Source organism: Budorcas taxicolor, chromosome 11 (genome assembly GCF_023091745.1).
Source record: "Budorcas taxicolor isolate Tak-1 chromosome 11, Takin1.1, whole genome shotgun sequence".
Lineage (NCBI taxonomy): Eukaryota > Metazoa > Chordata > Mammalia > Artiodactyla > Bovidae > Budorcas > Budorcas taxicolor.
The window spans coordinates 162,424,258-162,438,582 of NC_068920.1; the positions used below are offsets into that span (position 1 = coordinate 162,424,258).

The 14,325-nt window shown below is 48.9% G+C and overlaps 1 protein-coding gene across 1 annotated transcript; it reads right to left on the minus strand.

Annotated features, from left to right (window-relative positions):
* Positions 1-430: 430 nt before the first annotated feature.
* GLT6D1 (glycosyltransferase 6 domain containing 1) lies at positions 431-13,186 on the minus strand. Its single transcript, XM_052649826.1, has 4 exons — positions 13,113-13,186; positions 2,636-2,683; positions 1,771-1,908; positions 431-1,100 (listed from the first exon to the last, which is right to left on the minus strand). Exons 1-4 carry the CDS (start codon positions 13,184-13,186, stop codon positions 431-433), a joined length of 930 nt encoding a protein of 309 aa, XP_052505786.1.
* Between the last annotated feature and the right edge of the window lie 1,139 nt (positions 13,187-14,325).

Here is a 14,325-nt window from a genome sequence, read left to right on the forward strand (position 1 = left end):
TGTGCCTCCCCAGCCTGAGACGCAACCCCACTGATGGACTCGCGAGCCATGAATGTTTCATTTTCTTCTTCACACGTCGTCCTTTGCCCTTCTGTGTCCATGTGTATATATATATATATATATATATATATATATATATATATATTTTCTGAACTAGAGCTTTTCTCCATTAAGAAGAATTCATTTTATGCCTCCAATTATGTCCAGGTTATCTACAATGTATAGATACTAACCTTACCATGTGTTAAACATTCAATAAACAACCTTTTATTCTTTATCCCACAGTGGCCAAATTGGATGGCTCAAAATTACAGGGAGGAAAATGCCCTGTGGGTGAGTATAAACATCTGTATCTCTCAAACCTGGGACTTATGAAGAGACCCCACCTTCCAGGGGAACCATTGCTGGCAGGGCCTGTGGTCCGAGGGAGTCAGTGTCTCCTTTTGGACTGCTGGGCCACCTTGACGTACTGCACCTGGGGTGGCGGGTAGAAGTCGGCGTCCCAGTTGTACTCTGGGGATAAGAGCTTGGTGGGCTTCCGGAGGAAAAAGTATTTGTTGAGGTGTTTTTCGTAGGTGCTGTTCAACCTGAATCTGAGGTCGTGGATGATGCCGTTCAGGTACTCCTCCACGAGGTTCAGGAGCTCCAGGGGCGTGCCGCCCACGAATGCACCATCATAGTAGAAGTCGCCCTGGCCAAACGGGATGCAAGCTGCTGACTTGGGCCTCCTCTCGTAGGGGAAACTCGCACGGTCCTTGAAGTACCACCAGGCATGGAGCTGAGCCACCAACTCGCCCAGGACCTCCACGCCCACGTTGTTCTGGAAGATCTGGGTGACGGTCATGCTGAAAAGGAAGTCGACCTCGTCCTGGATGTCCCAGATGATGTGCTTGGCCAAGCTCTTCATGCGCACGAGGTCGACATTGTCCTGCCAGCTGTCCTCGGTGACGATGAACACTTTGAACTGTCGGAGGGGCCCCCACTTGATCTGGGGCAGCTTGACAAAGGTGTCCACCATAATGTAGAAAATCACTCTGTAGCCGTTCAGGAAGTACTTATTCGCCGAGTGCAAGAACAGCTCCAGGTACTGATCTGCAAGCCTGAGAAACACACAGCACAGAGGAGGACGTTTGCCTCCCTAAAAGTTTTTGGAAGGGCATCACCAAACACTACCCACATGGGAGGCGTCAAGTCGATGCTGCAGAATTCCCAGGGAGGAGAGCAGGAGGTCGGGTCTGCATTTCAGCTGCAGTGGTTACGAAAGAGGGAGGTAGTGGACTGGGGAGTCTGAGAAAAGCCTCTGAAGTTTTGGAACGACTGTTGGAAAGAGTGTGAGAGCTAACTGGATATTAGTGGAAAGACAGCCAAGTGCTATTAATGATCCAGCTAAGGGAGGAGAAGGACTTCACAGGGGGCTCCCGTGGTAAAGAATCTGCCTGCAATGCGGGAGACTCAGGTTCGATCCCTAGTCGGGAAGATTTCCCGGAGAAGGAAATGGCAACCCACTCCAGTATTCTTGCCTGGGAAATCCTATGCACACAGGAGCCAGGCAGGCTACAGTCCACGGGGTTGCAAAGACTCAGGCGGGACTTGGTGACTGAACAAGAATAACAACAAGGAAGGAGAGAAAAACAATGTCCTGTTTTGCACAGGCCATCCACAAACAGTGGCTACAGAGGCCAGTGAGTGGCCCTTTGGAGGCGGGAAGTCCATGGATAGTGGTGTGCGTTTTTCCGAAATAAAGTGTGGCACAGGCTTGGTGACTCCTACCTGCCAGAAACGAAGACGGCCAAGCCCGTTGTGAGATTCTGCTTTCTGTAGTGTTTTTCCAGCGCCTTTCTGCTGAAAGTGCCTTCCCAGACAACGGGAGCAAGCCAGCTCGTGGTCGTGATCACATCGGGGCGTTCTCTGTTGAACAAAACAGAAACCGGTGGAACGGGTACCTTCACAATGACAGCAGCAGAGGCTGCACCAGTGATAGCGGGTAACGCTTATCGAGTCCCTTTTTGGGTGCCGGACACCATGGCTCCTGTGGTCTGGGCCATGAGCATGTTATGGAAAAAATTTTTTCAATTCTTAAAGAGGCATAATGTAAAAAAAAATTTAAATATCTGCCTTGTTTGACTTAATGACTCTTTTGGGAATTTACCCCACTGATGAACGCAGATGAACTCAGATGAACAATGTCAGAATGTATATTAATATATACAAAGTTAGTCACTGGAGTGTTCCTGGCAAGAGCCGCAGCTAAACAATATAAAACCAAGAGGGAATTGGCTAATAGATAATGACAGGTAATCAGGAAGCAAGATACCCCAGAATCAGAACAGGGGACAGGACTCTTCCCCGAGAGCTGAGGCCAAAATCAGGAGAAGCCGTTCATAGAATTTTCAATAAATCAGGAAGCTTCCCACAAGCGGAGCGGGTCAGCATGAACTCCAGCGACTGGGAACCTCCCAGGATGGCTGTAATTTGGTGATTGGGGAAAAAGAAAAAACCTATTTACTGCAGATTGAATTCCTGTGTGTCTTTGTCTGTGTGCACATGTGCAAGTGTGTGTGCCTGTGCCGTGCATGTGTGCATGGGTGTGTGTGTGTGTGTGTGTGTGTTCACATGCAGACATTTTCATCTTTACCTGGGGTTGAACCAGTCTGAGAGCTGAAGTTCTTCTTCTTGGTTTTTCCTGGATGTGAAGGGAAAACCAAGTTATTATGAGTCAAGCATTCATTCAACAATTATCTGCGGAGCCCTTGAAGTGTGGCAGGTGCTGTTAGGCGCTGGTCCAACAGCAGTGGCCCCACAGCCCTGGCCCCCACCCCCTCCCCAGGGCATCTGGGGCAGAGGGATGGCTCTAAAGAAGCCCCAGGGGTCGGTGCCAAGGGGAGCCACAGAGCTTGGAGTGTAGTGCTGAAGGCGGCACATCCAGCCCCAATTCGGGACCAGGGACAGCCACCTGGGGAGGAGACATCTTCCTGGGTTTGGAAAGGAGAGATGTGCAGGGGAGGGCGGCCAGGGAGGAAGGCAGGGAGGAGTGTGTGGTTGGGGAAAGGACGGAGGAAAACCAGCAGCAGGTTAGAGCTGTGTCCAGACAAAAGGCAGCCCCTCGCCCGCTGTCTACTGGAGGCGCCCTCCCCCCCATCTCCAGGTCTGCTGCCCGGTGAAGCAAGTGGTGCGGGTCCAGCCTCCGGCATCCTGCCTCTTCCTGGATCAGCGTCAGAGCGCTTGCACCTATACCCATGGCACACAGAAGCTAATGCACTGAGAGAGGGCAGAAGAGAGTCGTTCAGTCGTGTCCAGTTCTTGCAACCCCATGGACTATAGCAGGCAGGCTCCCCTGTCCATCACCAACACCCAGAGCTTGCTCAAACTCATGTCCATCAAATCGGTGATGCCATCCAATCATCTCATCCTCTGTCGTCCCCTTCTCCTCCTGTGTTTAATCTTTCCCAGCATGTGGGTCTTTTCCAGTGAGTCAGCTCTTCACATCAGGTGGCCAAAATATTGGAGCTTCAGCTTCAGCATCAGTCCTTCCAGTGACTATTCAGGGTTGATTTCCTTTAGGATGGACTGGTTGGATCTCCTTGCAGTCCAAGGGACTCTCAAGAGTCTTCTCCAGAACCACAGTTAGAAGATATCAATTCTTCGACACTAAGCCCTCTTTGAGGACTTCCCTGGTGGCTCAGATGGTAAAGCGTCTGTCTACAGTGTGGGAGACCCGGGTTCAATCCCTGGGTCAGGAAGATCTCCTGGAGAAGGAAATGGCAACCCACTCCAGTATTCTTGCCTGGAAAATCCCATGGGCGGAGGAGCCTGGTAGGCTACAGTCCATGGGGTCGCAAAGAGTCGGGCACGACTGAGCGACTTCACATTCACGAAGCCTTCTTTGGCTTCCCAGTTAGCACTAGTGGTAAACAACCCACCTGCCAGTTCAAAAGACAGAAGAGATGCAGGTTTGATCCCTGGATTTGGAAGATCCCCTGAAGAGCACGGCAACCCACTCCAGTATTCTTGCCTGGAGAATCCCATGGACAGAGGAGCCTGGCGGGCTACTGTCCACTGGGGTCACAAAGATTTGGACATGATTGAAATGACTGAGCATGCACAAGCCATCTTTATGGTCCAACTCTCACATCTGTACACACACGGCACACACAAGCTAGTTGACACGTAGGTGTGCATGCGTTCAAAACATTTTGGAGCCAAGCAGCAAAGAAATCCATAGCAGTTGATAGCAGTTGCCTCCAAGAAGGTCCATGTTTGGCTTCCTCTTCCTCCTGGTTCTTCCGTCATAGGAGCCTCCAGGTTCCTGCCCACTCTGCCCTCCAGTCTGTAGAATCTTCACACAATGGAGATTCTTGCTGGCAGAGAAGCCTCTTCCCGAGGGGGTCTGCCTGGCAACTGCAGGACCGCCATTCACTGTGAGCTTAAGAGAAGCAGCACATGTTTTTGTAACTATGTCCCACGTGTCGTGTGGGGAATCACGGCTAAAAATGGTTCACTATTAGAAATTTGAATGCAACGGAGCATTCTGTGTTTTTATTTGCTGAATTTGTCAGCCCTCCCAGTAAATGATTGATCCTTCAGATCAATGGGAAAAATCACTTATGTTTTAAATTTGAACACAGACCTGTTGCAAAATTTAAATGACAAAATTATTTTAGAATTCAGATACATTTATGTGCTCTCTTTGTAGCCATATGATGACCGAACACCTACTACGCATCAGGCATCATTTTACAGTTGTGGCAACGTGACAAAATCCACACTGTGGACAGGTGTGCGTTCCTTTCTGCAGACGAGGGCCCATCACTATGGCTCCAAAGATGTGGTCTCAACACCCAGTCCGCTCCTGGAGGGAAAATGCCACCGAGAGACATACAAGGCATGATACCAAAGCTGGGTTTTTTTCTGCCTTGATTTTGCGTTATTAATTTAGTTTTCTTTACTTCCCTTCCTTTTACTCATTTTTATGTTGGAATAGAGTTGATTAACAATGCTCTGTTAGTTTCAGGCACACAGCAAAGTGATTCAACTAGACACATACTCGTTATCTCTTCTTTTTCAAATTCTTTTCCTTTGTGGATTATTACAGAATATTGAGCAGAGTTCCCTGTGCTCTACAGTAGACCTTTGTTGGTTGCCTATTTTATATGTGTACATGTCAGTTCCAGTTTCCCAATCTGTCCCTCCTCCCCGACCCTTCCTCCCTGCTGCTGCTGCTGCTAAGTTGCTTCAGTCATGTCCAACTCCTAGCGACCCCATGGACTGCAGCCCACCAGGCTCCCCCGTCCATGGGATTTTCCAGGCAAGAGTACTGGACTGGGATGCCATTGCCTTCTCCTTCCTCCCTGGTAACCATAAATTTGTTTTCTAAGTCTGTGAATCTGTTTCCATTTTGCAAGTAAGTTCATTTGTATTTTTTTTTTAGATTCACCATATAAGCAACATCACATGATAATTGCCATTCTATACCTGACTTTCTTCATTCAGTATGATAATCCCCAGTTCCATCCATGTTGCTGCAAACGGCATTATTTTGTTTTCTTTTTCCCAGGTGAGTAATGTTCCTTTGGAGAAGGAAATGGCAACCCACTCCACTTTCCTGCCTGGAAAATCCCACGGACAGAGGAGCCTGGCGGGCTGCAGTCCAAAGTGTCACAAAGAGTGAGACAAGACTGAGAAGTAAGCACACACGTAGTCTTCCTTTGTATACATGCACCGTACCTTCTTTATCCACTCATCTGTTGATGGACATTGAGTCCGCTCCTTTTAAAATGAACTTTATTTTTAGAGCAGTTTCACAGCAGACGTTGTAAAGATGGTCCCTGGACGCCCCTGCACCGGCCCCCGCATCACCGACAGCTTGGATTTGTAGCAGGCGTCCGTTGCTTTTGGTGAAGCCGGGGGACCCCATTATGAACTCAACTCCTCTCTTCCGTCAGATTTCCTCAGCTTGTCCCCAGAGCCCTTCTTCTGTCGCCAGGATCCTCTCCTGACCCACCTGATGCACGTCTGCTTGGGGTCCTCTCGGCTGCGTTTCGCAGACCATGTCACACCCTGTCCCACCTAACGGACCTTGACCACCCAGCTGGGCCCGTGTTTTCAGGCTCCTCCGCTGTCAAGTGACTCTTTCGCTTCCCTGTCAAGTGGCTTCCCGGGTGGCTCAGATGGTAAAGTGTCTGCCCGCAAGGTGGGAGACCCAGGTTCCATCCCTGGGTTGGGAAGATCCTCTGGAAAAGGAAATGGCAACCCACTCCAGTACTCCTGCCTGGAAAATTCCATGGACGGAGAAGCCTGGTCCATGGGGTTGCAAAGAGTCGGACACAACTGAGTGACTTCCCTTAAAATCCACCCTGTAACCTTTATAGGGAATCGCTATGGCAGCCCACGCATTCCGCCTCCTGGAGGGCAATGTCTCCACCAATTACTCGGGATTCTTATGAACGGGGTGTTGTCTCTTTTCTGCCATCTGTGTACTTGTGGATTCAGTCCCTTATTTATATCAATGTGCACTTAGGCGGCTGCGGGGCAGCCCACTAAGTGCGGGCGGCTGCGGGGCGGCTCACTAAGCGCTGGTGGCTCGGGGCGGCTCACTAAGCCCGGCCGAGAGGAGCTACCCTGCGTCCGAGGTCAGGGGCGGCCAGGAGAAGCCACCCCGAGCCCGAGGCCAGGGCCGGCGGCCAGGAGGAGCATCCCGAGGAGTGGTGGCTGCGCAGGCACAGGAGGGCCTGGAGGAGCTATCCCACGTTGAAGGTCAGGAACGGTGGTGGTAAGGAGATGCCCCTCGTCCAAGGTAAGGAGCAGCGGCTGTGCTTTGCTGGAGCAGCCGTGAAGAGATACCCCACGCCCAAGGTAAGAGAAACCCAAGTAAGATGGTAGGTGTTGCAAGAGGGCATCAGAGGGCAGACACACTGAAACCATACTCACAGAAAACTAGTCAGTCTAATCACACTAGGACCACAGCCTTGTCTAACTCAATGAAACCAAGCCATGCCTGCGGGGCAACCAAGACGGGCGGGTCATGGTGGAGAGGTCTGACAGAATGTGGTCCACCGGAGAAGGGAATGGCGAGCCACTCCAGTATTCTTGCCTTGAGAACACTATGAACAGTATGGAAAGGCAAAATGATAGGATACCAAAAGAGGAACTCCCCAGGTCATTAGGTGCCCAATATGCTACTGGAGATCAGAGGAGAAATAACTACAGAAAGAACGAAGGGATGGAGCCAAAGCAAAAACAATACCCAGCTGTGGATGTGACTGGTGATAGAAGCAAGATCCGATGCTGTAAAGAGCAATATTGCATAGGAACCTGGAATGTCAGGTCCATGAATCAAGGCAAATTGGAAGTGGTCAAACAAGAGATGGCAAGGGTGAACATCGACATTCTAGGAATCAGTGAACTAAAATGGACTGGAATGGGTGAATCTAACTCATATGACCATTATATCTACTACTGCGGGCAGGAATCCCTCAGAAGAAATGGAGTAGCCATCATGGTCAACAAAAGAGTCCGAAATGCAGTACTTGGATGCAATCTCAAAAATGACAGAATGATCTCTGTTCGTCTCCAAGGCAAACCATTCAATATCACAGTTATCCAAATCTATACCCCAACAAGTAACGCTGAAGAAACTGAAATTGAACGGTTTTATGAAGACCTACAAGATCTTTTAGAACTAACCCCCAAAAAAGATGTCCTTTTCATTATAGGGGACTGGAATGCAAAAGTAGGAAGTCAAGAAACACCTGGAGTAACAGGCAAATTTGGCCTTGGAATACGGAATGAAGCAGGGCAAAGACTAATAGAGTTTTGCCAAGAAAATGCACTGTTCATAGCAAACACCCTCTTCCAACAACACAAACGAAGACTCTACACATGGACATCACCAGATGGTCAACACCGAAATCAGGTTGATTCTATTCTTTGCAGCCAAAGATGGAGAAGCTCTATACAGTCAACAAAAACAAGACCAGGAGCTGACTGTGGCTCAGATCATGAACTCCTTATTACCAAATTCAGACTCAAATTGAAGAAAGTAGGGAAAACCACGAGACCATTCAGGTATGACGTAAGTCAAATCCCTATGATTCTACAGTGGAAGTGAGAAATAGATTTAAGGGCCTAGATCTGATAGATAGAGTGCCTGATGAACTATGGACTGAGGTTCGTGACATTGTACAGGAGACAGGGATCAAGACCATCCCCATGGAAAAGAAATGCAAAAAAGCGAAATGGCTGTCTGGGGAGGCCTTACAAATAGCTCTGAAAAGAAGAGAGGCGAAAAGCCAAGGAGAAAAGGAAAGATATAAGCATCTGAATGCAGAGTTCCAAAGAAAAGCAAGAAGAGATAAGAAAGCCTTCCTCAGTGATCAGTGCAAAGAAATAGAGGAAAAGAACACAATGGGAAAGACTAGAGATCTCTTCAAGAAAATCAGAGATACCAAGGGAACATTTCAGGCAAAGATGGGCTCGATAAAGGACAAAAATGGTATGGACCTAACAGAAGCAGAAGATATTAAGAAGAGGTGGCAAGAATACATAGAAGAACTGTACAAAAAAGATCTTCGTGACCCAGATAGTCATGATGATGTGATCACTAATCTAGAACCAGACATCTTGGAATGTGAAGTCAAGTGGGCCTTAGAAAGCATCACTATGAACAAAGCTAGTGGAGGTGATGGCATTCCAGTTGAGCTGTTTCAAATCCTGAAAGATGATGCTGTGAAAGTGCTGCACTCAATATGCCAGCAAATTTGGAAAACTCAGCAGTGGCCACAGGACTGGAAAAGGTCAGTTTTCATTCCAATCCCAAAGAAAGGCAATGCCAAAGAATGCTCAAACTACAGCACAATTGCACTCATCTCACATGCTAGTAAAGTAATGCTCAAAATTCTCCAAGCCAGACTTCAGCAATACGTGATCCGTGAACTCCCTGATGTTCAAGCTGGTTTTAGAAAAGGCAGAGGAACCAGAGATCAAATTGCCAACATCCACTCGATCATGGAAAAAGGCAGAGAGTTCCAGAAAAACATCTATTTCTGCTTTATTGACTGTGCCAAAGCCTTTGACTGTGTGGGTCACAATAAACTGTGGAAAATTCTTCCAGAGATGGGAATACCAGACCACCTGACCTGCCTCTTGAGAAATCTGTATGCAGGTCAGGAAGCAACAGTTAGATCTGGACATGGAACAACAGACTGGTTCCAAATAGGAAAAAGAGTACATCAAGGCTGTATATTGTCACCCTGCTTATTTAACTTATATGCAGAGTACATCATGAGAAATGCTGGACTGGAAGAAACAGAAGCTGGAATCAAGATTGCCGGGAGAATTATCAATAACCTCAGATATGCAGATGACACCACCCTTATGGCAGAAAGTGAAGAGGAGCTAAAAAGCCTCTTGATGAAAGTGAAAGAGGAGAGTGACAAAGTTGGCTTAAAGCTCAACATTCAGAAAACGAAGATCATGGCATCTGGTCCCATCACTTCATGGCAAATAGATAGGGAAACAGTAGAAACAGTGTCAGACTTTATTTTTCTGGGCTCCAAAATCACTGCAGATGGTGACTGCAGCCATGAAATTAAAAGACTCTTACTCCTTGGAAGAAAAGTTATGATCAACTTAGATAGTATATTCAAAAGCAGAGACATTACTTTGCTGACTAAGGTCCGTCTAGTCAAGGCTATGGTTTTTCCTGTAGTCATGTATGGATGTGAGAGTTGGACTGTGAAGGAGGCTGAGTGCCGAAGAATTGATGCTTTTGAACTGTGGTGTTGGAGAAGACTCTTGAGAGTCCCTTGGACTGCAGGGAGATCCAACCAGTCCATTCTGATGGAGATCAACCCTGGAATTTCTTTGGAAGGAATGATGCTAAAGCTGAAACTCCAATACTTTGGCCACCTCATGCGAAGAGTTGACTCATTGGAAAAGACTCTGATGCTGGGAGGGATTGGGGGCAGGAGGAGAAGGGGATGACAGAGGATGAGATGGCTGGATGGCATCACAGACTCGATGGACGTGAGTCTGGGTGAACTCCAGGAGATGCTGATGGACAGGGAGGCCTGGCGTGCTGCGATTCATGGGGTCGCAAAGAGTCGGACACGACTGAGCGACTGAACTGAACTGAACTGAACTGCACTCAGAAAGATCTGCTTTATGCTTTGGGATATAACCCAATACAACTTCCTTGTCTTGCTCAGATTCTTCCCACTTTATCTGCTGGAAGGTCTTTCACTGGCTCCTGTGTCCCTCTGCTCCAGGCTCATCCTGTATACGTTCTGTCCCCCATCCTAGAAACAGCCACGTCTCCAAGAAAGCCTGGCTTGGGGTTTTGCTTTGTTTTGTAGAATAATATTAGAAACCAAGGTCTGGGGCTGGGAGTGCTAGCTGCTCCTGCAGGCTCCTCGTTTTTAGGTCCTCTCAGCTGGGCAAGCAAGGAAGGCATGTGTGTAGCTGTACCAACTGGCACAGAGGCATGCGTCTGGAATTAATTCCCCAGGTAACTCTCCGCTGCTCCACAAAGCTACACGCAAGTGCAGACGTGTAGCAGACGTGTAAGTCTCCAGCCTTAATGCGTCACCGCAGGGATCACCTAACTGTCCCCCGATTACCCACGCACTGCCACTCACCATCCACTCACTCAACTGTTCTGTCCCCCGATGCACGCACGCTGGCATCAGAGCTGCCGTCCTGCCCTCCTGTGGGGAAATGACTTATCCACTAGAGACAGTCCCCTGCATGGCTATCTTCTCCTTACGTTTACAGACTCCAAAGAGCTGAGCTGACTCATTGGAAAAGATCGTGATGCTGGGAAAGATTGATGGCAGGAAGATAAGCGGGCAACCAAGGATAAGATGCTTGGATGGCATCACCAACTCAATGGACATGAGTTTAAGCAGATTACAGGGGTTGGTGAAGGACAGGGAAGCCTGGCGTGCTGCAGTCCATGGGGTCACAAAGAATCAGACATGACTGAGCAACCGAGCAACCACAAACTCCAGACTCCACTGGTTTCCAAGGTGACTTTTCTCAGCACCTTCCTCAGCCCTCAGGGAGCTCACTTCTGGCATGTTTGATACCGTTCGATGACTTTGGTCACATACAGCAATCCTTCCTGGGATTCCCTCGACTTCCTAAATGAGAGTTGAATTTGTCTAGGCTAAAATTCACTCTTTGTGCTAGAAAATTCTACAGGTTTTGAAAAAGGTGTAGTGCCACAGGTCCGCCATAAGCAGTTCCACTGCCCCCAAATCCTCAGTGCTTGTCCAGCCACTCCTCCCCAAACCCCCAAACCCCGATCCCTCTACTGTCTCTGCAGTTTCGCCTTTTCCAGAATTTCATGTGGTTGGAATCGTACAGTAGGTCGTCTTTTCAGATTGGCTTCTGGCTTCTTTCCCTTACCAATGTGTACTGACATTTCCTCTGTATCTTTTCCTGGCTGGATAGCTTGTTTCTTTTTATCATTGAATCATATTCATTTATCTGGATGCACCATAGTTTATTTACCCATTCATCTACTGCAGGACATCTTGATTGCTTCCAGATTTTAAACATTGTGAATAAAGCTGCTATAAAACCTTATGTGGGCTGTTTGTGAACATACGCTTTCAAATTACTTGGATTAATGATACCTAAGAACACCAAAGCTGGATCACCGGAAAGACCATATTTAGCTTTGTAACAAACCATCACGCTGTCTTCAAAGTGGCTACACCATACAGCTGAGCTAATAGATGTGTCCTGGTGCCTGGTTGTTGTCTTAATTTGCAATTGAAAGTGAAAGTTGTTCAGTTGTGTCCGACTCTGTGTGACCCCATAGACTAAATAGTCCATGGAATTCTCCAGGCCAGAATACTGGAGTGGGTAGCCGTTTCCTTCTCCAGGGGATCTTCCCAACCCAGGGATCGAACTCAGGTCTCCCACATAGCAGGCAGATTCTTTACCAGCTGAGCCACCAGGGAAGCCCAAGTATGCTGGAGTGGGTAGCCTATCCCTTCTCCAGGGGATCTGCCTGACCCAGGAATCGAACCAGGGTCTCCTGCGTTGCAGGCGGATTCTTCACCAGCTGAGCCGCCAGGGAAGCCCAATTACCTAATGACAAGTGCTGTCCAGCATCTTTTTAGATGCCTACTTGCTATCTTTATGTCTTCTTGGCTGAGATATCTGTCCAGATTTTGCCCATTTAATAAAGTTTTTCTTTTCCTTGTTGAGTTGTAAGAGTTCTTTGCATATTTTGGATACAAGCCTTTTTATCAGATCTGCGTTTTGCAAAGGTTTTGTTTTTCAAGACATTGTCTCTCATGGGAAGACTGCTTTTCAAATGGCGTCTGGGGAGTTTGCACTGCTCATGAAGGAGCCCACGAGACATGGGCACAAATGAAGGCGGAGTTTGCATTTTTCTCATGAGAAACTGAGCTGGGCACAGGCGCGTCCCTGGCTCACACAGGCTGCCAGGGCAGGTCACTGCTGTCCCGTTTACGTCAGAACAAGATGGAACTTTGGGACCATTTGTAGTTTGTCTGAAATAGCAACTCGGTGCTATGACTTCATTTTGGTTTTCCTTGGTGGCCTTGATTATGTAAAATAGGCTATCCCAGGGACTTCCCTGGTGGTCCAGTGGCTAAGACTCTTCGGTTCCAGTTTCAGGGGGCCTGGGTTTGATCCCAGGTCAGGGAACTGGATCCCACTTGCCACAACTAAGGGTTTGCATGCCGCAACTAAAGATCCCGCATGCCACAGTGAAGATCGAAGACCCTGAGCACTACAACTAAGACCCAGCGTGACCAAATAAATAAGCAGTTTCTAAAGTTATCCCCGACGCTCTGTTCCGCTTGCTCTGCCTTCTGCCCCTGGGACCTTCTCCCCCTGTTACCGTGGCTCCCTGAGCACCTGGGACAGAGCCTGGGGCCCAGACAGGGCTCAATCACTGTGCGCTGGATGTTTAAACATGAAAGCATGAAAGTTTACTTTGCTTAGTCCCACAGAGAGGGGAGGTAACATCCGATTCACTTCGAAAGTGTTATTAACACCTTTGGACAAAACTCGGGAGGTTTCGAGCAGCTCTGCCAAGCACTGCAGGCGTCGACTCACCGAGATTTTCTATTTACCTGGAATAATGGTCAAACAACAGGAGCAGTGAAAGACCCAGAATCAACAGCAGCGTTTTCCTTTTACAGTTCATTGTCTTCTAGAGGAGAGGGAGAGAGAAGTCAGTTTTAAACGGAGTTGAAAACTCCTGCCGCCTCCCAATGACAGACTCGTGGACTCATTCAGACACACTGGGGCGCCAACCCAGGCTTCTGGTCCCAGGATGCTCAGCCCTGGGGAGAGGGCGGGGAGACGGGGACACCTCTGCTCCACTAGGGTCTCCTGGGGGTGCCGGCCACTCCTCTGGGGACTGAGTGCCGTCTTGGAGACCCCTGGGCCTTATCAATGTCCACCTTGGCTTCGCAGAAGACATGTGACAGCCTCTCCACTCGAGAGCAGTGATAGCAAAACGAGGCGGTGACGAGGATGTAGCCCGCCCCCAAAGTTGACCTTCCCCTCTTTCTCCCCCAGCGATAGTAAGATGCACCATTTGCCCCAAGACTACAGCAGGCTAAGAGCACGTGAGCCTTCTCCAGGCAGATGCTGGGACGGGGATTACAACCTGAACGAAGGTGTCAGGTGCTAACATGGAGACTTTGGCTCTGGCCAACGCCGGGGCTTATGTCCCATGTTCTGCGCAGGGTTGCTGTGCGCATGTCTGCAGGGCTATGGGCTATGCAATGAGCAGAGTGGAGACGCTGATACTTCACTGCCAGCAGCCAGCTGGCCTGGTCTTGCACGGACCAGGAGAGTAGCCACGTGTGGCCGTCAAGCACGTGAAATGTGGCTGGTCTGAGCTGGGATGTGCTTCAAGTGCCTGAAACAGACTAGGCTTTAAAGACAAAGGAAAGAACTGTGTCTCATCAGTAGATTTATAGCAATTACATGGATTTGCTGAGCTAAGCACAATTGTCTGACGGCATGTACTCTACCTATTTCTTTTCATCTCCTACTTTGAAAGCCAGCAAAGGCTGGTCACATTGTACCCCAGCTGGACACCGGCCAGGCTTCCACTGCCCTACAAGAGGGCACTGCGTCCCCCACCCCTGCCCCCGTGAACCCAAGCGTATTAGCAATGCCACAGGGCAGGTACCATGGCGGGGGAGTCTCCATCAGAGTGTCTCAGCAACAACACTCCCGAGGCAGGTGCCAAGGCAGCTCACCGGCTTGGATGCTTCTCAAGCGTCTCTCTTTGGGCCTCTCTTTGTAGAGTCCCAAGCCAGACACCCAGGT